Here is a 24932-nt window from a genome sequence, read left to right as displayed (position 1 = left end):
CATGAATTTTCCACCAATTGTTCCTATACATGCATTTCAACTTTTTGCCTCAAAATACTTATATTGCAATCCTAAAGAATTACAGAGCAAGACAGAGACAGTCAAGGTAAGAGAAGTCTCAATTGAAGATTTACTTATTTTTATTGGAAAAAAGGATTTACAGAGAGAAGGAGAGGTAGAAAGAGAAAGATCTTCCATCCACTGGGTTACTCCCCAAATGGCTGCAACAGCCAGAGCTGAGCCGATCTGGAGCCAGGAGCCAGGAGCCAGAAGCCCCTCTGGGTTTCCCTGATACGTGCAAGATCTTAAGGCTCTGAGCCATCATCCACTGCTTTCTCAGGTTACAGACAGGGAGCTGGATGGAAGTAGAGTAGCCAGAATACAAACCACTGCCAACATGGAATGCTGTACTTTCAGGTGCAGGAGCATCCAATTGAGCCATGGTTCCAACCCCCTTTATGAAATTTCTAAAGTACTCTCATATCTGAGAAAGAAAAATCAGCTTCTCATCTATCAACCACAGCTCATAGTTTACCCAAGTGATTCATCAATATTTATGGAAAATACTTATTGCACACAATTTTTGTCTGATGTCCTTCAGAGGCAGCAGCAAGAACAACAGGGTTAAAAGAAAAATCAGGAAACAACCTTGATTCAGGATTAAACCTATAGTTTTGGTTCAGAGAGTTTTCAGAAACTGTAGACATGTGTGAGACACTGCAGCCGTCCCATGCTTCACCAACTTAAGTATGGCAAGACTGGGCTAAGGAAAGAAGGCACAGTCAGCCCAGCAGGTGGGCTGGAGATTCTAGGACTACTCAAGGAAATTATGAGAAGGAAGGTCAGTGCCATACAAGTCCCATGGACACTGGATCAACCTCGAGCCAGAGCAGGCAGGAGACAACACCGACATGAGGACAGTCTCAGTTCCAAGGAATGTTTCAGTTGCTCCACCCTGATGCTTCATGGCATCAGGAATTTTCACACTGGCTTCTGAAACGGCTGAAAACACAAGATCGGGGCCAGCTACCGTGGAGCCAACCAATCCCACTCTGAAACATGGACATTCCTTCCCACGCCTCGTGACTCTGAAAGGTTAGAATGGTGGGATCTGGAGTTAAAATTCATTCATTGAAGGTGTAGTCGCTGAGGGTCACCAGTTTGTGTGACTTAGAAAATATCAATCATGAAGGGATAGAAGGCAACTCAAGACAGAGGCAAAAGCATTAGATGCTGTTGCATTAACCGACAGGTGTCATTCTTGTTTCAGTTCCTGCATCCAAGAAGTGGAGTCTTTCAAATGTCCTAACAAGGTTATTGCGAAGTTCAAATAGGATCATGCATGAGGAAATCCTCTACTTTAATATTAACTGTTATAATTATTATAATTATACAGGCTACTAAAAATACGTATCAAAGGTTCCAACTGCAATGATTTACATAATACATTGTCAAATAATTTATTTCCAGGGGTAAAAAATGTTTTTGGTATCTTCCTAAGTCACTCTCTTCTTCCCCACAAAATGGTGTTTTTCTCTACTGCTACACAATGGTTTCAGCAAGACCCAGAGCTGTTTGAATGACTATTCCAAGAGCACTGGTTCATGTTTCTATACTCCACGGGTGCATGACTGGGAGAGTCCAGACAGCCAGGACAGAGGAAGTGAAGGGTAGGTAAGCTTTGCAGGCACCAGTAAGTGAAAACTACAAAAATGCTGGCCTTAGTTGAATGTTGTGCAGAATTTAGAAGAGGCAGGGTGTGATCTGCTTGGTAGCAATGGTTCTGTTGGGAAATCTTAACTTTAGATTGCCTGTCAATCTCCATTTTTTGCTTCTGAGATGAGCCATTTGTCAATTTTATGAAGCCACTGAAAGCCCATAAGTGGGAGGAAGGAAGCTAATTATTAAAAGGAACATACCCTCCCATTAAATGTATAATGAGATGATTGAGTTGAAGGCTCTAAAGATGGGTAATAAATGTTTTTGATAAAACAAAACTCAGAGAAAGGCAGTCCCCCTCATCTCCACTATCTATCTATCTATCGTGTCCTAGGAGGCACAAGTTTCCAACAATTCAAGATACTGCGGAACAATGGGTGTTCCCTAGGGGCTCATCTGCACAGAATAGCCCTTTTTTTAGCTGGTGACAATAACCGTCTGCCTGCTTGTGTTACAGTTCCCAAACCATGCTATTACATAGTAAATGACTTTTTTGCATAATAGAGATTTAGGGACTCACTTAGATCTAGGAAAGTAATTATGCTTATTAACTTCGTGGCATATCAGGATGTCCCCAGGTTTATATATGCAGGAGTTGGAAAATCATCTCTTTTGGCCTTAACCTTTAATACTGCCCTTGTTTGAGAGACAGAACTGCTTTTCTTAAAACTCAAGGTCATAAGGTCACTAATTAATTTATTTTTAAATTTGTATTGGAAAGCCAGATATATAGAGAGGAAGAGACAGAGAGGAAGATCTTCAATCTGCTGATTGACTCCACAAATGTTCTGATCAGCTGGGGCTAAGCCAATTTGAAACCAGGTGCCCAGAGCCTCTTCTGGATTTCCCATAGGGGTGCAGGGTCCCAGGGCTTTGGGCCTTACTCAACTACTTACCCAGGCCACAAGCAGGGAGCTGGATGGGAAACCACGCGGCTGGGATTAGAACCGGCACCTATATGGGAGCCCAGCATGTTTAAGGCATGTACTTTAGCCACTAGGCTACCATACCAGGCCTGAAAATTCAAAGTCATTTTTAAACAGAATTGAAGTTCACTCAATTCAAAATAAAAACTGACCCCTTTATATTCACACAATTCTTACTTGGTAAATTCTACCACATTCAAAAATTCAGCAATTAGTTTTTTCTCATTTTCCTAAAATTTTCTCTAATTTAGCTTCTTTACAAGTATTTCTTTTTTTTTATTGAAAAGGCAGATATACAGAGAGGAGGAGAGACACGAGGAAGATCTTCCATCCGATGGTTCACTCCCCAAGTGAGCCGCAACAGCTGGAGCTGAGCCAATCTGAAGCCAGGAGCCAGGAGCTCTTCCGGGTCTCCCTCGCGGGTGCAGGGTCCCAAGGCTTTGGGCCGTCCTGGACTGCTTTCCCAGGGCACAAGCAGGGAGCTGGATGGGAAGCAGGGCTGCTGGGATTTGAACCGGAGCGCATATGGGATGCCGATTCATGCAAGGCGAGGACTTTGAACACTACGCTACAGCACCGGGCCCCACAAGTATTTCTAGGTAAAGCAGTGATTTGGGTCATCACCTGACCTCCTTCCTGCGCTGCTGGTGTTTAGGGTATGGTTTGTTGGCTCCCCAAGGGGTCCATTCTGACTCTAGGCAGGTGTTGGGAATTATTGTGGAGCTGCTTAGGTCACTGGGTAGTGCCCTTGAGGTAGTTCATGGAACACTGTTAAAAGCCTGAGCCTGACCACACCCAGTCCCTCCATGCTTCCTGGCTCTCAAGTGGTACCGCCCTGCTTCCGCCCCATTATCCACCGTCACCAGTACTAAGGTAATGTGACCCTAAGCCCTGAACCTTCAAAACTGTAAACTAAATAAACTTTGTTTAAGTTGCCAGTGTCAGGGATTTTGTTGTAGTAATGCAAAGCTAACACATGGGTTCTCATGTGGAACTGCTCTGTCTACCAGCCACACAGGGCCATGGAGCACCTGGAATGTGGCTAGCCCCACTCAAGAGACACTATAAATGTAAATTTCACATTAGATTTTAGGACTTAAAAGTAATATCGTAAAATATCTTTATATATTAAATATATGTTGAAATGATAATGTTTGGAATATACTGGTGTCGATAAAATGTATGACTAATATGGATTACCTTTTTTTGTTTGTTTTTATTCTTATTAGAAAGGCAGATACACACAGAGAGAAAAGCTGAGAAAGATCATCTACCTGCTGACTGCAACAGCAAGAGCTGAGCTGATCCGAAGCAGGGAGCTAGATCAGAAGTGAGCAGTCAGGACTCCAATCTTGTAGGCAGCGCATTGGCTAGTGCAGCCATCAAGTGACCCCCTAAAATTGATTAACTTTATCTGTACCTTTTCCTTTTTAAAGTGCCTGTCATTTCTATGGGCTTTCAACTTCACATTCCATATTTATCTCAGAGCCCCCAACTCTCTCATCCTGAATTCAACCAAAACCTCTTCATCTATTTCCCTTTTCCTGGAAGCATTAACATCATCACTTATTGACTTAAATCCCAATGCCTCTGAATTGCTTTCAGCTAGGGAATTTCTGTTGGGGTTGTAGGTAACTACACAAACCACTCAGAAAGTATAATGGTCCTAAAGCCATTCTATTAGGAATTTTTTTTTAAATCCTTCAAATGATATCTGGACTTTTTAAAAAGAATATCGGTAGAACAGGGACAGAATGTTTACAAATTCTCCCCATTGTCTTGGAAGACAGAATCAACTTCCTGGAAAATGATATCCAACAAGGCAGTTCCACATGGAAAGTGTAATAAATGTAGCCCTGATGTTCAAGGTAGTGTGTAAACGGTCCCTTTGAGAATGTGGAGTTAATAAAATGGATGAGGAAACTGGCTGTTTTTTCCTCAAGGAAGTTTACAGGCAGTATCAATTCAGCCCCAGGGAGCAATGGTACTAGATATTTTCCAAGTGCTTAACATCAACAGCTAAATTATTCTCTCCACTGTAGCTAGCCATTATTTTTACACTTGCGATATTTTAGCAGACGAGTCAATGCATAGGCAGACACACTTCTGAGAAACCATGGCCAGTTTCTGATGGATACAAACCCTGACTCACGATGACAGAAATGTACAAAGCAGGCTGCCTCCCAGCTTCTTCCCCCTACCCCCCCCCCCCCCCCCCCGCCAGGCTCTATTCTTCCATTTTCAAGTTTTGCTTCTGGGAACCATTAGTTTGAAAAGTACTTGAGGCTTTTAGGGAACCAGTGGGACTAGAAACAAGGCCAGCGAGGGGCTGCAAGAAAGCAGCCGCCACTCGTGGAGTGCAGACACCAGAGGAAGTGCTGTCTGAGACACAAGGCTCCACGGCTCAGCGTGATTTGGTTTTATTTCACCCTGGTGTGCTGCCAGAATTACTCTCCACCACAGGTTGACTCAGAATAAGACAGCATTTTAAGAATACAAATATTTTGAAAATGTTAAAGGACTTTTCATGATTTACACATCATGTGAATGTATTTGATTAAATTGTCTTTCTGCCTCAGATTCGGTGCTTGTCTTCCTCAGCAGTCGGAAAATTAATTTCAAAACAAGCGATTAGAAAGCTTACCTGCTGCTATTCCTGATATCCACCCAAATAACCTTTTAAATGGCAACCGAGGTAGTGTCAGCATTTCTAAGCTTTAAATGGCAACATTTCTTTGAGAAGGGCAAAATCAGTGTTCTTTTCGTGGGACCAAATTTGTTATCCTCCGGGAAAATGATGTGAAGGTAGGATAATTAACAAAGCTTTATTTTTTTTTCTGCATGAATTGAGGATGTTGACCTTGGATATCAATTCACACTGCCATGGTCTAGACTGGGAAGAAAGAAATTTATATCTTTGGCCACAGCTGCTTGAGGTCTCAGAGCAGTAAGCAGTCACTTATTTATCTCTACCTCTCATGCTTCAGGATCAGCTGTGCAATTACTTCTGAACCCAAACTCTAGAACACCAATGTTGATGACCAGAATGCACAGCCACGGTGACATCCTTTGTGTTTTGATAGACTTTCCTGGATGTTAACATCTATATGACCCTGTTCTCTTCCTGATGGAGCAAATGATTGCTAGCACCTGATCTGATAGCAGCCATGAGCTGGAGCACCCCAGTTGCTTCTGTTTCCCACAGGTCACAGACCACTGAAGGTCATGCTTCATGCTTAAATAGATGCTCTGCTTGAATGAATATAAGTCCGACTGAGCCTTCTCCTAGGCCTACTACAGCAGTTCCTTATAAAATGTGATGTTAGGAAGAACCCTGAAGTTACAGTGTAAGCAGCATTTGGTTCCCCAACTCAAACCCAAAGTCTTATGTTAATGGTTAATGGAATAACGGGTATTGTTGGATTAACAGCTAAGAGTTGTTGGTTAAGGGTGGTGGCTTGATGCAATTACGGCATCTGGGAGGTGGATCTAGAGGGAGATCACTGGGGGCTTGACTTCAGAAAGGTTGCCTTCAGCAGAGGGTTAGTTATGGAATCTGAGTTTGTCTAGTTCTTCTCTCTCTGTTTCCTCCCTCCGTACATGCTTCATCATTCATTCCTCTCAGATGCCAGACTAGTGGAGTCACCCAACTGTGAATTATGAGCCTCCAAATTTGAGCCAGAATAAGCCCTCTGAGTTTCACATTAGTTCTTCCAGGCATTTTTTAAAGTGCTGAAATCTGAACAGTACCTCTAAGTCAACTTGGAAAGAACTCTACACTCTTGATACCTGATCACACACAATCTCTGATAAGGTTCCCCATTCTCCACCATCATCCTGGTGATGTCAGACAAGCTTTACCTGTCTTCGTGAGACTGAAAGTTCAGCCAGAATTGCCCTTACCCATCATACCTCATCCTAGTAATTTTCTATCCAGTGACCTCTATACTGTTCACAGGGTATATACCCGGCTTGCCAATGCTGTTGTCAGAGTTGAAACCAATCTCTCCCTCACTACAGCATCCTACTTTCAAGATCTACATGTCTCTTCAAGTATAACTGAAAAAAATGTTTTTCTTTAACAATGTGCAACTAAAAATGCCACAGAAAACATTGATCTTGGTGGTTCAAAGGTTCTTAATCCTGGTTCAAGTTCTTAACACAGAGAATTAACAGTGGTCAGAACTTGGAACTTTAGAAAACAGTTTTTCTAAACCACTTGTAAGAAGTGATGTATGGTAATACTTCTAAGGTCTATGTTCAGACAACCCAAACAGCAAAAACAGCAAAATAGGCACTCAGTAAATATTTGCACACTGACTGGTTCAATGTATTTTTAAAAGCACTGCAAATTTGTATCCTGCTTTACTCATAAATGTGGATTTTCTCGAAATACCCTCTCAGCAAAGATACCCAATCATTTGCAGTTGCCATCTGGTGCAAACATGTGTTGTACAGTTCTGTGGAGTGGAAATGTTATTATAATAATCAATGCCACTTGTCCCAGCAAGACACAGGGGAAACAAGTGGAAACACAAAGGCTACAAAGCAGGTCACAAAACTCCTTGGCTAGTCCAGAGATGCTGCATTTTACAATCATTTCTAACAATTCAGAGGAGAAGTAGGTGTGGTTGGTAGCTGGGGTGAGCTCAAGGACAGATGCATTTAGTTAGGGTTTGAAGGATGCAGCGGCTATTACTGAAACGGCTCTAGAGAGCTGGGCTGCTGAGACCGACGTCTCAGGACATGGCAGCTTAAGCAAATACTCCTCAAATCTGCAGGTGATAGAAGAAAGGACCTAAACCTTTCCTGATAGTCAATCATGGTTTAATTACAAATTATATGGTAAAATGTTATTGACTGGGATAGTACTTACAAAAAAAAAAAAAAAAAACCCCAGTAACTGTCACAGTTTCTAGCTTATATTTACTGGACCAGCATGTTTGTACAACTATTTCCTGGGGGATTTCTGCCTTAGCCTGGTGGTGAAAGAAGCTACTTCCCACACTTGTTGTATTGAGGGTGTATTTTCACACAAAAACACTTCTCATTCTCATTCTTTGGTCAATACGAAATTCCTTTAAACATACCCTCATGTGGATCCCAGGCAAAGACCCATGTGGCACTCATGATGCATACCCTTGCAGGGACCAAGTGACACACGACCAGCTCCTCCCCACCTGATATCACCACCCTAAGCTTTTCTCTGCTCCACTTCCTTAGCTCCCTCTCCTGTAGTGAAGCTACAGGCTCATCTGCTGATCCTGTTCCCTCCAAATTCTTACAAAGCTCCAAGACTGCTTAAATAAATAAATAAATAAATAAATATATACACACATATATATAAATAAACATATATATAAAATATAAATATATATAATCTATATAAATATATATATCAAACAGAACTCTTCTCATTTTTAAAAAAGATTCATTTATTCTAATTGGAAAAGCATATTTACAGAAAGAAGAGAGACAAAGAGAAAGATCTGCTGTCTGCTGGTTCACTCCCCAAGTGGTCTCAATGGCTGGAGCTGAGCCAATCCAAAGCCAGGAGCCAGAAGTTTCTTCCAGGTCTCCCACGCGGGTGCAGGGTTCCATGGCTTTGGGCCATCCTCCTCTGCCTTCCCAGGGCACAAGCAGGGAGCTGGATGGAAAGTGGAGCAGCCCAGACATGAAACAATGCCCATATGGGATCCCAGCACATGCAAGGAGAGGACTTTCGTCATTCAGCTACCACACTAGGCCCTGCTAATTATTTTTCACAATTTTTTTTATAATTTCTGGGGAAAAGCTTAAAAATCTTGCAGAGTGAAAAAAAAAGTCCTTGGTGGGACTTGTTATTTTTCAGGAGTCAAGAGATGAACAGAATAACATTTAAGATTAATGGAGATGATAATGGAAGCGTTAACATGCTGCCTAGACTCTGCTCCTCTCAGAGATAGAAAACCACGACTGGAAACTTTACCTAGGTGAAGGTCCTACTAGGAATTTCTACTAAAAAAAGCATTGTCCTGTTATCTCTTATTGTCCTGTTATCTCTTATTGTCCTGTTATCTCTTATTGTCCTGTTATCTCTTCAACTTTTCCTTTTTTGTTTTTTACATTTTGTAGTGTGATGATATATTCATTTTCCCTTTCCAGCAGTAAAATCTTGCCTACATGTCAGCTCACATATGCCTGAAGAGCGACTTTTGGCATTCATCCACGACAGAGGGGAACTCCTGCGGCTGAGACAACTAGAATATATGACAGTTTCAAACATTTCATGACTGCCTTCTAGTTCCATTTACTTTGCTATAAGCATTGAGGTTACAGAGGTAATTGGCACAGTCAGTACCTCAAATGTCTTCAATGCAAGTAAAGGAGAAAAATCAGCCTACCGTAGGCATCAATGTGAATGAGTTGAGAATCTGGTGAAGTGAATCAGCATGAAGATACTGAGTTCCAGGCCCAGGATTACCTAATGTAAATCCATGGAACATGAGAGAAGATTTGGAAGGTCCTGGTGCAGTAAGAGCAATGTGTCAAAATGAGAAAAGAGAAGAGATGGGAAAGCAAACCTGGCTTTGTCTAAACTACAGTGAAATTTGATTTCCCCTCAAAGACAATGTAAAATAATGAACAGTTTTCAACTGAAAGAGACACACTTAGATCAATCTTTTTAAAGATGGGTTGGTATTTGGTCTAACCTGTAAGATACACGTTAAGATGCTCACTTTCCACATTGCAGTGCCTGAGTTCAAACTCAGTTGCAGCACATAACTCCACCCTCCTGCCAAATCAGGCTCTAAAAAGGATGATGGCAAAAGTAAGTGGGCTCCTCCAATCCCTGGGAGACAGATTGGGCTCCTGTCTTTGGTTTTGACCTAGCCTCAGCCAGGGTGTTTGGAAGTGTGAACATGCACATGGGAAAGATAACCCTAGGGTAGGGCATACTTTTCATGCATGGCAGCTGTGCCCTGACTTCTGGACTGGACCATTTGGCTCCTGCGTGTGGTGAATGTGTTGAAGCCCACCCTGATCTGTTTGTGGGTCTCCAGTATGAGGCAACTACCACCAATAACCCACCATGCTTCATTTTGTCCCTAGAGAATGATACCGGACAGAATGGACATAAGGAGTCCTACCAAGAGAAGGGTTCATATTTCAAATAGACTTGGAAGTTTTTACAAGTTATACAGACCAAACACCTTCATCTGTAGGGAAACACTGCCTGAGCTGGGAGAAGTCATATCCTTAGGATTTGGCAAGAACAGAGTTCCAATGAGACACAGGCACACCTTTCTCAGATGTGCTCTGTGGTACCTTGAATTGTATACATCATGTACATTATGGGTGAAACTGGATTTTGTAGGCTAACCTGAGAAAATAACAAAATTACAGCAAATCAGCAGAATCAACTAACACTAAAAACAACATAAATATATATGAAAGGATCTTCTTAGTCAAAATTTAGCCAATGGCAATCTTTCCCTATCATGGAGCCTTTTAGTTCATGACATGTACCAAGGAACTGGAAGTAAGTCCAGAAGTGATTCCTTAGCATAGGAAAACAGCAAAGAAATCTTTAAACCCACAGATAGGACATCACTGGTCAAGTTCCCCTGCCAAGTGGCCCCCTGCTGGTGTCTGACTGCCAACAAGTGAAAATCTCAGAAAGAATATCTACCAGCATATATCGATGGTGAAAACAGGCAACATTAAAGAGATTCCACGAGGCTATTCAGATCCCAGCACTAACACGAGCACTTGCAAAAATTTGCAGAAAATCAGTTCAAAGTGCAAAAAATATGTTCAAGTCCACACATAATGTCTTATATACATTTTCCTGAACTTTCAGAATAATCCATCCTATATTTGAATCTCAAGATATTTTTTTTTGCACCAAAATAAAGTTATCATTTAACACCATTCCCTGAGAACTGTTAGTGCTCTTGTATAGCTCCTCTCCACTTCCTGAGTCACTAAGATTTAAATGGGAGGCTGCAAACTATGATATCATGAAGGGCTATATTATTAAATACTTTAAAATTCCCTGCACAGCAAAATATGAAGTTTTCCTGTTCCTATCCTGAATGAACTCAGCTGCAGATAAGTTACCTACCCAATAAGAATTAAGAGCTTACTGTAAAAACAAAGCAACACTAATGACAAAATAAATACTATTACAAAAGGGGCAAAGACAAGTCCCAAATGCCTTTCTAATAATGTATATTTCCTCAAGAGGTAATAGGCGGTGAACTATATTGCATCACATCAAAGATAATGGCTTCCTCCTTTTTAACTTTCATTGTTAATTTTGAAAAGAAAAATCAATGGATGTGCAATGTACACTTTGTTCTTGGGCTGAGGAATATTCCATGGAGGATACTTTGTATGAAACTTTGATCTCTCAGCACTACTTTGCAAAAAAGAAACAAAATGTAGACCACAGTACATCTAATAAAGATGTACTATATTCTTCATTTTAAATTAGAAAGAATATTTAAAGACTTAACTTCTTATTTAAAAAATAAATGTGTGTATTCTGCAAATCTTTTAAATCTTGGTCAAATTGGTAAGAATCATAAGCTGGTTTTTATGACTTTCTTACTATTTTAAAATTTAAATTTCGTTTGTTTGTATTACCTTCCAACTTTACCCTCACTTTTTAACTGTTTATTGTTGGACTCTTATTCAGTGAAGCCATGAAACCTATGATTATACTGAAAGTTAAAAATAATGTTAACAAAAAAAAATTAAGTTAGCGAAAATCCTGATTTTAGAGGAGTTCTAGGTTTTAAAGTTAAGAGTAAGGTGTGAACATTTCCCAAAAGTCTCTACTCCCACACATGCACAGCTTTCTCCACCCTTCACATCGGAGCCCTTCCAAATGATCTGTCATTACTAATGAGGAACCTATGTTGACACACCATAACCACCCAAAGTTCATGGTTGCATTGTTTCTCTCTTGCTGTTCAATCTATGGATCTGACAAATATCAAACAACATGTGACCCCAATTGTAGTGTCATACAGAGTTGATACATAGCCAGAAAACTCCCCTGTGAAGGGCCAGCACTGTGACCAAGTGGATTGAACTGCTGCCTGCAACACCAGTATTCCATGTTGCATTAGCTCCAATCCTGGCTGCTCTTTTGATCCAGCTCCCTGCTAACGTGCTTGGGAGCACAGTGGAGGACAGGGTGATGGCTTGGGTCCCTGCATCCTCATGAGAGATGCTGAAGGAGCTCCGGTCCTGGCTTCAGCCTGGCCCAGCCCTGACTGTTGTGGCCTTGTGGGGAATGAAACAGTAATTGAAAGACTTCCTTCTCTTTAACTCAGACATTCATTAAATTAAATTAATCTTTAAAATGGACAAAGTGTGTAAAGAACTTCACATCATGCCAGGAACATAGCACACATTCCAACATGATTGTTAGTTAAGTTTTGTTTGTTATCATGTGTGCCGAGTGTTCTCTATCTACCACATGAAACTACCCTCTGCCCTCTTACACTTGACTCTGCAGGGCACACTTTTCAAACAATGCATGAATGAGCACCATTCCCTCCTAATATCCCAGTGAGGAGTTAAAGAGGTAAGATGATGAGAAACTAGATCTTTACTTCCTTAGCTTCTTCTGTAGTTTGGTTGTAGCTATATCACTCGATGAAGGCTACCAACTTGGACTACCCATTAGCTTTACATCAACCTTTAATCTCTTTTCAGGTAATTTGGGAAGTTTCTCCTATTTCCTCTCAAGAGGGTACATAATGTTTCTCCCTCATATTTACTTACAATACTATTACTCTGTTTTTACATCATAAAGCAGCCAGAGCAGTATCAAAACATCAAAAACTTTATACAATCTTGCAAATTATTGCTTAACATCAATGTATTTCCAACAGTCTCAAAAACATACTGAAGATTCTCTTTCAGATTCAATGAAAGAAAAGTGCAAGCAATTTTAAAGAATTCAGGAAAAAAATTGTATCTGTGTTTAAAAGCTGCAAAATATCTATACAAAAAGCTGGGCTAATCCTCCCCCCCTTTATTTTAATATAAGTAGAAATGCAATAACAACAACAAGCTCTGTGTCTTCTTCAGCTTTGTAGAGCACAGGAAATGCCTTAAAGTTTATTAATAGCTAATGTCTTGCAGATGTGTTTCCCAATCATGTCTCTTTTCTGGGTTCATGAACAGGGATAGACTGTGCCAATAGGCTGCCTTTGACAACAGTAGATCAAGGACAAACTGCGGCACAAAGCTTCATGAACAACGAAGAAATGGACTGAAGCACATATAATCCAGTGCCATACCACTATCCATCACAATGATCTAACCATCTACTCTGATAGAAAAAAAAAGCTCTTTTTAATTTTACAAATATTAACAGCCATATATGTTTCGTTACAAATTTCCTCATGTTACAGCAAAAACCACTCCTTAATCTTTGTTTATGTACGTATAAACTTGAGAAACAGAAGCTAGAAGAGCTATATGGACAGAGAATGCCTAATCGGGCGGGGACTGAGGAAGGCTGTAGGTAGACCACACAGAATGAAGAGCCTGGAGCTCAATCAGGTCTCAGCCACAGGGAGCAGGAACCCAACTCCTGGGCTATCCTGGCTTTCTCCCAGCGTTTGATTTAGCAGGAAACTGTTTTTAAGAGTCAGATGTGGGGCACAAACACACGCTAGAATAACTGTCCATTGCCAACCAAGAGAAAACAAATCGAGAACAGTAAATAATGACTCAATGTGGATTTCTCCCTCCCTTGATGAGCAGCACCGTAGCGGAGGGAAGGCAAGATGATCCCATCCAGGTCTTCTGTAACAACGTTACTCACCTTGGGATTTGACAGTGTTGCAGCTGACATTTGGTTTAGCACACCATTAAGATTTTGAATATTCCCAGCTTTATTTCTAGATTCCTTTCTTCTGATGACTTCCTTTTTTTTTTCTTTCTTGGCTTATAGAATGCTATCTAGAAAAGAAAAACAGGGTTTTTTTCCTCCCACATACAAAGAACACTAGGCAACAATTCAAGTAACTTACCATCATATTAATAATGATGGTTTGAAAATTAGTAATAAAACTAAGAATATTCTCAAAATTTTTTCAAAAACATTTATTTTTAGAGACATCAGCCCTAATAAAACCTGAGGCCTTGTCATTGTAAGCTTAAAATTAAAAACAGATAGATTTAACTTATAACATTTATTATTTATTTAGAAGACAGAGTTAAAGACAGGGAGGGAAAGACAGAAAAAGATGAAAAGATACAGATTTCGGGCCCGGCGGCGTGGCCTAGCGGCTAAAGTCCTTGCCTTGAAAGCCCCGGCATCCCATATGGGTGCCGGTTCTAATCCCAGCAGCTCCACTTCCCATCCAGCTCCCTGCTTGTGGCCTGGGAAGGCAGTCGAGGACGGCCCAATGCTTTGGGACCCTGCACCTGTATGGGAGACCTGGAAGAGGTTCCTGGTTCCCGGCTTCGGATCGGCGCGCACCGGCCCGTTGCGGCTCACTTGGGGAGTGATTCATCGGACGGAAGATCTTCCTCTCTGTCTCTCCTCCTCTCTGTATATCTGACTTTGTAATAAATAAATAAATCTTAAAAAAAAAAAGATACAGATTTCTCATCTACTGCCTCACTGCCCAAAGGGCCACTATGGACAGGACTGAGCCAGGGCAAATCCAGGTGCCTGGAAGTCCAATTACACCTCCCATGGGCTAGCCGGCCCCCAGATAATTGGGTCATCCTCCACTGCTCCCCCAGGTACATTAACAGAGATCTGGATTGAAGTGGTCATCTGGAACTTCAACTGTTGCACATGTGGGATGTTGTGTCACAATGCTGGTCCCATTAAAGTAATTTTTAAACTATCAAAAAAACCTACATTATTCTTTTGCATATTTTAAAACATTTAAAGAAGCAAGCTGATTGTAGTTATATTTCTTATTGCTTAATTTTAAATGAAATAAAATCGTCTATACTTTGGCATATGGGATGCTTTCAGATAGGTACACATTATGAGACAGCTAACTCAAGCTAATTGACATGTTTTATCTCATTTACTTATTCTTTTTATGGCAAAAACACTTAAAATATGTTCTCCTAACAATTTTTAGATAACACTGTGGTGACAAAATTGTAAAACAAGCTTTTTTTTTAATTTGTCCCTCCTAACAGGAATGCGTACCCCTTCACCACCAAAGAATTTGCAACATTAAAACAAAATATGAGAATGCAGTCACATTATTCTTTTAAGCTTTTTTATCTCTAGCCATGTTTCAATAGTGGTGTAAGGTATAAAATTATTTTTCTGAATATTATCTATGCAAGTAAAATGATTAAACTATATTTGCACAAAGAAAATTCTAAGTGTTTCAAATGCAGTTCAAAGTTCTTTTCCAGAATGTTAAATAAATATTTATCAATCCAAAGTAAATAACCTTTGCCTTACTAATTATTCCCTATCACCAGAAAGTCTTACTTCTCTGTGTCCACAGTACACAAGATATCTAGAAGGCTCTATTACAATGTTTGTGTGGCTTATTCCAACCAGAAAAGGGGAAGTTTGGAAATGTGAAATCTGCATGTAACCAATGTTTTACTCACAGATCATCAAGTTCTCCTCTGGAGGCAGGGAGGGGTGGGAGGCTATAGCAGATGGACCTTGTAAGAGGACCTTCAAAAGGTCCATGGATAATGGAATTCAATGATAAGTTTTTCCTGTTGAAAAATGTTTCTAAATCTATGTAACTTTTTCCACCAGCTTTTTGAAGACACCATACATGTAGCTCTGCACTGCCAAACATTAGATATATAACACTGGACCTGATTTCCATAAATCTGAATTCAGCTGAAAATCATAATTTGACATTTATTCAACACTTTTTGTGCCTTGGGGATTTGGCCAATGGAATGTGAGTCCATGTCAATACGCCTAATCAGAGTAGAATTCTTTAAATATAATAAAATATATAATATATATAATATATAATATAAATATAATAAAATAATATTATATATATATATATATAATATTATTTTATATATATATATATTCAGTGTAATTAAAAGACAGGAAAAATTTTTATTCATTGGCTCACTCATCAGAAGACATAAAAAAGCCCAAACTGGGCCAAGTTGGAGCTGGGAGCCAAGAACTGCCTGAATCATCATGACCTTTTGTCTCCCAGGGTGTGCATTGTCAGGAAGCTGGGATTGCAAGTGGAGCTGTGACTCAAAACCAGGCACCTCAGATGCGCATCCCATACACAGGTGTCCTGGGCAATATCTTCACTGCTGCACCAAACATCTACTCCTGAGCAGAATCTTCAAATACACTGCTTACAAATTATATTTCTCTGTTATACTTAAAGCAATCCCCCTTGTTAGGAGAACCATTAAATATGATGATGTGACACAGTGCTCTCATCTATTGCTTCACGCCCACACACCTACAACACCTGCACTAGGACAGCTGGAGTCAGGAGGTGGAAATTTGACAACCAAGATCTGTCCTTGAAGAGGTAGGAACTCACAGGATTTAGCCATCACTCCTTCAGGAAGCTGTAGTTAGCAGGCAAACCAAAAAACCGAACCCAGGTACTCTGCAGTGGAACACAAGAATCTATCATCGTTAGGCTAAACATCTGCTTTCCAGGCTCTTATACTATTAAGGCCACGTTGGACAAGATAGCCCTCTTCTTCTTACTTTGATTTGTTTGGTTTCAAGAGTCTGAGTTTTAGGTTAGAAAGTTTCAACACAAAGTTCAACTGGACATTTACTGGAACTTAATCCAGCCATCTTAATCTCTAGGAAGCTTTTGCCTTACTCCTGGTAGATGTGTCTATGAATTCCTATCCATTCTTTTTTTTTTTTTTTTATTACAAAGTCAGATATACAGAGAGGAGGAGGAGAGACAGAGAGGAAGATCTTCCATCCGATGATTCACTCCCCAAGTGAGCCACAACGGGCCGATGCGCGCCAATCCGATGCCGGGAACCAGGAACCTCTTCCAGGTCTCCGATGTGGTTGCAGTGTCCCAATGCATTGGGCCGTCCTCGACTGCTTTCCCAGGCCACAAGCAGGGAGCTGGATGGGAAGTGGAGCTGCTGGGATTAGAACTGGTGCCCATATGGGATCCCAGCAGGGCGTTCAAGGCGAGGACTTTAGCCGCTAGGCCACGCCGCTGGGCCCTATCCATTCTTAATCAAACACCTACTTCCCTGTCTTATTGTTTTTAATAATCACCTACTATATTAAATTGTAAATATTATAAGATTAAAGAGAAGCTTTATTTTACCACCAAACATCACAATATCTAACAGTAAACACCCAGTAAACATTTTGTAAATGCACAAGGAATTGTTTACTTATCTGTTTCTTCTCTGAGAACCTTCTATGGTATGACAGTTTCAAAGTACAAAGTTGAAATATATTTGCTACTGTGACACTAGTAAGAGGCAGGACCTTTAAGAGGTGATTAGTTCATGAGGTCTCTGCTGTCACAAATAAATTAATTCTGTTATCACATGAATGAGCTTGTTACAAAACAGTGCTCTCTTGCTCTCTTGTTGAACATGTTCTTGAGCCCTTCCGACTTCCAGCATGGGATGATATACCAAGAAGCCCCTCACTAGATGTCATGGTTATGCTCCTGGATTTCCTAATCTGCAATATTATAAACATAACAGACTTTTATTGTTTATAAATTCTGCAGCCTTTGGCATTCTATTATAGTGACAGGAAACAGTATACTCCATTACTGTGGCAGGAAACAGAACAAAGAGTGATTAAGAATAGCAACTCTATAGTATTTGGTTAGCTGTGTGACCAAAAACAAACTGTTCCACCTCTCTGTATCTCCCTTACCTCAACTGTTACACAGGTACAAGTGGATGGTATAAGATACAAGTGGATGGTATAAGCAATAAATTAATGATAGCCATTCTTGACAGATACAAGTATAAAAGAATAATCAATCTGCAAAATATTAGCGATCTAGAGAATGCTTGCTGTGCTTCTGGGTTGCTCTGAGAATCAAATGATGCAAGTTCTAATAATGAGAACAGATTGAAATATTTTATGAAGACCAATACAAATGAGAAGCCAGCGTCAGCAGAGTTCCTTTTTCTTTAGAAAGATAGTGACACAGCCAGAGAACTGTTTTATTTAGTTTTGTTTCTTGGTAGAATTTTTCCTTATGCTTCAGCCTCTTATTTAATTATATTGTTTAATTATAATTTGTTATAGATTATTTTAAATATATACTGTTATGGGATAATGTTAATGCCTTTATACTCTAAAATAACTGTACAAGAATTATCCCTTGATGAGTGTGAAATAATCTCTGATTTTACACATTATTTTCTGGATCTTCATCCATAGCGTCCTCACTGTAGTTTACATATTATTAAAAGAATGCTTCTTCATTTGTTTTTCTCTCAGATAAAGAAAGAAAGAGAGAAAGAAAGAGAGAAAAAGAGAGAAAGAAAGAAGGAAAAAGAAAGAAATGGTTTAAAACTATTGTTCCATGATGTTCTAAATTTTCTAGGAATTAATATTACCCCCATTAGACTTCAGTAATGTAATCAACATTATATTTTTCTACCATAAACAAGCAAGTCATATTGGGAAATCAATTATAAACTACAGAAAATCAACAATTAAATTTTTCCTAATCTTTTTCAGAATTTCATAGGAGGGAGTTTAGGAAAAATCTTCAAGATAATATATTTACATTTTGGTAAATTTACCAAGGGATTAGTAATGACCTATTGAGTCTCAAAATCCAGAAAGATAAAAATCAAACTGCTTTACTGACTCTGTTCTCTTCAAAATAAAAAAAAAAAAAGGAAATGCAGACACATACACAATCATTCTAAATAAAAACATGTATTTCTCAAATGGTCACATATTTTAATTCATACTCATATATGTGTAAAATTGTAATGGAATACTCTTACATCTGATGATTCGCAAACAATCTCACAAACAAACAAATGTGGAAAATAAAGAGCTTCACAGGTAATTTCATGAAGCAACGTGTGACGTTTATAAAGAAATATGGATAATTTAAACATTTAGGATACTCCCAATATTCAGCTAACTAATCATTAATACCTCAGAGATATAAATCATATAACATTGGTTTTTAGTCCCAAATATAAATGAAGTGAGCTGAAGGTCAGAGCTTAGTACAGACTGAAAGCTGTCATTGCCATTTAGTTTTCATGGGTAGATTCTTTCCTATACATCAAAGTTTATCTGATTAACCTTTAGGGAACATTGACAACAGGAAGAAATTCGAGTACATGGGAAAGTTTCTCTGAGCAGAGTTAAAATAATTTGTATTGAACTCATCTTTGACAATGTTTCAAATCCTAGTTTTTCCTGATTGGGACTAATCTACTTACCTTACTAAATCACTAAAAAGATATCTCTTGACTCAAGATCAGAAAAGTGGGAATATACCTATTTTCTCATATTTTATACTGCGGAACACAGAACTGTTCCCTGCCATATATTTAGGGCTTAGATTCAGTTTAGCTAAGTCAGGCTGCTGCCTGGACTTGCTTTGTGATTCTGCTGCTTATGATCTGTGTGAATCTGGCAGACTTCTGAATTTCTCAATATCTGCCATTTAATTGGCATAAAACAAGAATATTAGACACACTCATAGTTTTATTTATTACTTCCTGTTGTTGTCATTGTTGTTGTTTGATGAGTATTTTACTAAAGGTATTTCCAGGACTTCCGGAAACCAGAGATTTCTGTTATCTACTGAGTGTAATGCTCACATTTTTGATGTCTCAAATAGGGGAAAAACAAAACAAAACACAGATTAAACAACCCATGTGTCTCTCCAAATTCCACCCCGCATAGGAACCAAGAACTATTGAAATCCTGGCTATGTTCCATTCTTCTTAGCAAATGTTTGTAGTCTCACACACTCATTTTCCATGCGTGCATAGCTGACAGCAGCAGCAGCATCTTTTCCTTGTATTCAAGGCTACTTTAGGAAAACTATCTTCTAGTCTTTTAGTTTCTCTTTTCACATTTGTTCACTCATTTACTTCCAAGCATTGTTCAGGTGGCCAGAAAACAGAAAAATAAATAGTACATATTTTCTTAAAAACTTGTAATCTGGGAGAAAGGGCAATGTAGAGAGATCATATTATGATGTAAGCCAACCTAAGTTCAAAATGGTATGAGAATGATACAAGAGAGCAAATTATTCTGGCTAAGAGAAAAGAACGTTAACCTTTAGACTGAGCTCCGAAGGAAGGATAGTAGTATTTCAGAAGAAGGAAATCTCAGAGGCATGAAACACAAAAGGATACTACTTGTCCAGAGAATAGCGAAGATTTTTATCTCAATCTGACAGCACTTAAGGGAGCAAAGAGAGCAGCCAATGCATGAAAGGTGAATGAGGAACCCCAGATACTAAGCCATACAGCAAGGAAGTGACATTTTGCTATGGGTAATGGGATATATATATATATATCCCATATATATATATATCCCATATATATATATCCCATATATATAAATATATATATAAATCCCATATATAAATAAATGAAATTTGAAAGGGACAGAGTGACAGAGAGAGAAACAGAGCTCTCCCATCCACTGACTCGTACCCTAAATGCCATCAACAGCCTTGGCTGAGCTAGGTTGAAGCCAGAATCACAGAACTCAACCCAGGTCTTCCAAGAGCTTGTCAGGAGCCCAAGCATTTGAGCCACCACCACTGGCTCTCAGGGAGATACTACCACAGAGCTTTTATTTATATCACCATCTGTTACATTAGTATGTCTTTTTTTTTTGAACATGAAAAGTCTTGGTTCTCAAAAAGGACAAGCCATGATAAAATCAGAATATCACATTATTTGTTTCTATTTCATATTACATATGAAATGGTCTTAAAATAACAAAACTAGTATTACCACCATCATCAGTACAGAAAACACATTTTGGCTGTTTTATACACCATCTCCATTCTCCCTCTTGTCTTCATTTTTTTTTTTTTTTTGATGGGGGAGAGGAGTATTTTTTTTTAATCTTTCATATTTTATACTATGTTCCCTTCTGCCTTCACTTAGTCCTAGGTCTGCTAAGAACACTATACTTAAACGTTTTTGGCAGGGGCAGACATTGGGCACAGCAGATAAGCTGCTTCTCCATGCTCACCTCCCATATTGGAGTTCCTGGGTCTGAGCCTCAACTCCGGAATCTATCCCAGCTTCCTTCTAATGTGTACTCTGAGAGGTAGCAATGATGATACAGGCATCTGGGTCCCGACCACCAAAAGGCGAGACACCGACTGTTTTAGCTTTCTGGCTTAAGCCTAGTCCAGCTGTGGCTGTTTGGGGCATTTAGATTGTGAACCAACACGTAAGAGATCTTGGCCTCATCTCGCTGAAGTTCAGATAGTAAAACTGATTTTAAAAAAATTTAAAAGCTCAACACTAGAGCTTTTGTTGTCATTTTGGTTACTTGGATACCTGAAATTCTTTCTCTTGCTGATTTTTCAGTAATTGTTACCAAGTTTGTGCATTTTTAATTTTAGAGTCAATTTTGCTGGTACACAACACTTGATTTGTACTTTTTTTCCCTTGAGAACCTATCTTTTTTTCTTTCTTTTTTTTTTTTTTTTGGCATATACATTGCTCTTGGAAATTCAGATGCTGATCTAATTATAATCCCTCATTAATCACGTGCTGTTTTCCCTCTCAATACGTGAAATATCTTATTTTTTCAAACCTAGTAGTTTCAAGTAAATAAATGACTTTCTAAAGACTAGAATATCTGGGTGTTAAACCAGCAAGGTTTGAAATTTTCAGGCACATGGTGAACCCTTTTAAAGTGTAACTGAACATATTTTTGTTTTAGAAGACTTCCAGGATTACCAGATTTCTTCTGGTCCATGAATTTAGTTTTCTTCTTTTTAGACTTGTGCTTTTAGTCTATTTTAGTGCCTTTTTATCTGGAAGATCTAAAAGTATCCCACTAATTTTCATCTAAAAGTTTTAGAAATTTTTCACTGCTAACATCCCTGGAATACTGCACGTAGAAAGCTCTTTTCATGAATACACAGACAAGAAATCTGTTGCTATCACAGTTGTACTTCTGAGCAACTGTTTATTTGTATTTCATGGACTTATGGGTTAAGCTGACTCATATCTGGTTTCTGACTCAGAAAGAAAGAATGTCAACGTGTAGCTCTGGCCATGCTAGCTTACTGCAACAGGGCAGGAGGAGAGCAAATGTTAGGAAGCTGTCGAACACCCAAGGGCAGTTGAGCCAAGGAATTACGCATGGTGTTTAGGCACCAGATGGACACCTTCTAGATGACAGCTCAGCTACTAGGTCTCTACCAAAGAATCACTTGACCCAAGAAGCACATTTAAAGGAAAGACACGCAAAGGGGGTAATGAAATCCCCAACGGAAAGAATTTGGGTGGGGAGAATTAATCAGGCATGCTTGGCCAAGCATCAGCTAAAGTGTGAGGCAGCCAGCTGGGAAAATGACAGAGTTCAGAATGTCATAGTTGCAGATTCTAAAGAAGTGCCTAAAATGTCAGTCAAGTAGAAATACCAAGAATGTCAATTCCAGGTTATTCCAGTACTGAGTGTGTAAACCTGGGTCTTTCTTCCTCGTCATTTCTATCTGGTTACAGCCCTGGAGGATTGAACTGCAGGGAGCCATCCAGGTAAGGAGCAGTGGAGCAAGACAAGGAAACAGAACCTAACTGCAGCTCTCCCACCCCTCCGCCCCCGGAAGCAGGTTTCAGCAACTGGAAGCTAGCTACAGTTACTGAGGTGCATGATAACTCGTCTAGAGATCTTGTAACAGTTAAATGGGAAAGTCCATGTGCCTGACACTGGCCATAAGATGTTTGATAATTTGAGAATTTAAAAAACTCTGGGGCCTTCCTGAGAAATCACTCAAAACTAGAGAGGAGTCCACTAAATGAAGAAATATCTTTTAAAAAATAAGTTTTTGGGCTTTCTCTTTCAAGTGATTATTTCTGGTAAATAAATGTATGCTGATGTAACTTTTAATAGGACAGGGACTACGTAATTGGATCACATGATATTAAGCCAAAAACTTTGTTCATACTGTCCTGATTTAAGACATCAATCAAACCTTCCCACTCCTGAGCAAATCTTCTGACTGGAGACTCCTCTCGGAGTCCTGGTTGTGACTGGGAGGACTAATAGAGAAGGTGTGTATGAAGCTGTAGATACTTGCTAAGCACTTAGCAAATGACAGCTGTTATCACACCCTTCTTTACTGCCATGTTTGAAAAAATACCACTGTTGAGGCTGGAGTGGCAGGTTAGTCTTCCACCTACAAACACTGGCATCCTATATGGTTCCCTGTTCGTGTCCCAGCTGCTCCACTTCCAATCCAGTTCTCTGCTTATGATCTGGCAAAGCAGCAAAGAACTGGGCCCCTGTATCCATGTGGGAGACCGGGAGGAAGCTCCAAGCTCCTGCCTTCAGATCGGCTCCTCTCTGTTACAGCCATTTTGAGCGTGAATCAGTGAACAGACGACTCATTCATCCTCTCTCTCTCTTTCCCTATATCTCTCTCTCCCTATCTCTCTCCTTCCCCTGTCTTTCGAACAAAATTAGATAAATATTTTTTTAAAAAGAAAAAAAAATTGCAGTTTATTACCAGGTGTTTCCTATTACAGGAGTAATTTTTTTCTGTAATTATTCTCAAACTTCCCAGAAATAACTTTCCTGACTTTCTATTCATTGAAAATAGTGGTTAGAAACTTTGCTTCGAATTTTCCAATTAATGACTGATCAATAAATTGAGATAAGTGGAGTTATAGTATCAGAATAGGAATAAGAAAGGCAAGGAGAGCCAATTAGTATTCCTGAAATCACATGTTTTGTTAGCTGAGTCCACACTGAACTTTCCATAATTTCAGTATTAAACTGCTCATCATTACTATAACATATCTCAAACACGAGGTCTTTTTTATTGAAAAAACATGTATTCTGCTGAAGTGTCAAACTCTGCAATATCTTTTTTGTAAGGATAATGAAGCTCAGTGGGAGAAAGACAGCTTCACCCTACGGCCCTTTGTGTGTGTGTGCAGACCTGCCGCAAAGGAGAAGAATGTTCTGTGGAGAACGTAGAACGAGAAACGCATGAAACTGACTAGTGTTAACTGTAATTCCACACGCTGACTCTGGAATTCAGCATTTTCCCAAGTGTTTACACTTACTGAATATTTAACTTGGTCCTGTTATTCTTGTTTGAAACTCAAGCCTTCCTTCAGCTCCATACATTTTTCGTGCTTTTACTTTGTGATTATGTACAACGTTATATACGAGGAAAAGTACATTTTTAAACGTGTACTTTAAATGGAGAACATGCTTTTTAATAGAACACTGCTAAAAGAGTCCTGGAACATTTCAACGATCTTTGGATATAAGTCTTGCTCTTTTTACTGCAGTGACTAAGAGTCTACTCAATCTATCAGAGTAGCTATTGGGCCTGTTTAACATTATAGAAGTTGCAGCTATCTACTTTCCAAATTCTTCATGACAAAACATTAACTCCAAAGATAGAAAGTGGGCATAATTTTCTTAATGAATGGTCATTTTTGAAATTAAGGATTTTTTTTCCAAGTTGTGGACAAAATAACAACAGAAGCAAAATGGACTTGTTTATTGTATAAATCTAAATATGATCAGCCAGAAATAAGCAGTTTACCAAAAAAAGCAATCTCTGGAAATTTGAGACCCAAGTCTTCATTTCAACTTAATGTTGATGCTTTAAAAGCAGTTTAGAAATTATAGGAAATTACCTTAAACTACAACAGTTTCAAATTAACACATTTAAGATACTTTGCATTTTAAGTTTTACTAGAGAGTTAAAGACAATCAATTAAGAATCTTTGTAGTAATTTTAAAATAGAACATAAAGCAGCAGAAAATTAAGAGAAAAATATCCATCAATCATTTTGATTAAAAAACTCAATAATGGGCCCTGCCGCATGGCCTAGCGACTAAAGTCCTCACCTTGAACGCACCAGGATCCCATATGGGCGCTGGTTCTAATCCAGGCAGCTCCACTTCCCATCCAGCTCCCTGCTTGTGGCCTGGGAAGGCAGTCGAGGACAGCCCAAAGCTTTGGGAATCTACACCCGTGTGGGAGACCTGGAGGAGGTTCCTGTCTCCTGGCTCCAGATCGGCACAGTACTGGCCATTGTGCTCACTTGGGGAGTGAATCATCGGACGGAAGTTCTTCCTCTCTTTCTCTC

At 39.4% G+C, this 24932-nt stretch overlaps 1 protein-coding gene across 1 annotated transcript in view; it reads right to left on the bottom strand.

Annotated features, from left to right (window-relative positions):
• The window catches only part of STARD13 (StAR related lipid transfer domain containing 13), a 494525-nt gene that overhangs the window by 360196 nt on the left and 109397 nt on the right, over positions 1–24932 (bottom strand). Inside the window, exon 2 of the mRNA XM_058670870.1 lies at positions 13477–13609. Coding sequence (XP_058526853.1) covers positions 13477–13506 — 30 coding nt within the window. The 5' untranslated portion in view covers positions 13507–13609. The remainder of the gene's footprint in view (positions 1–13476; positions 13610–24932) is intronic.

The sequence above is a fragment of the Ochotona princeps genome, chromosome 12 (assembly GCF_030435755.1).
Source record: "Ochotona princeps isolate mOchPri1 chromosome 12, mOchPri1.hap1, whole genome shotgun sequence".
NCBI lineage: Eukaryota > Metazoa > Chordata > Mammalia > Lagomorpha > Ochotonidae > Ochotona > Ochotona princeps.
The sequence above is the reverse complement of the archived record's forward strand: the minus strand, read 5'-3'. Positions and strand labels throughout refer to the sequence as shown.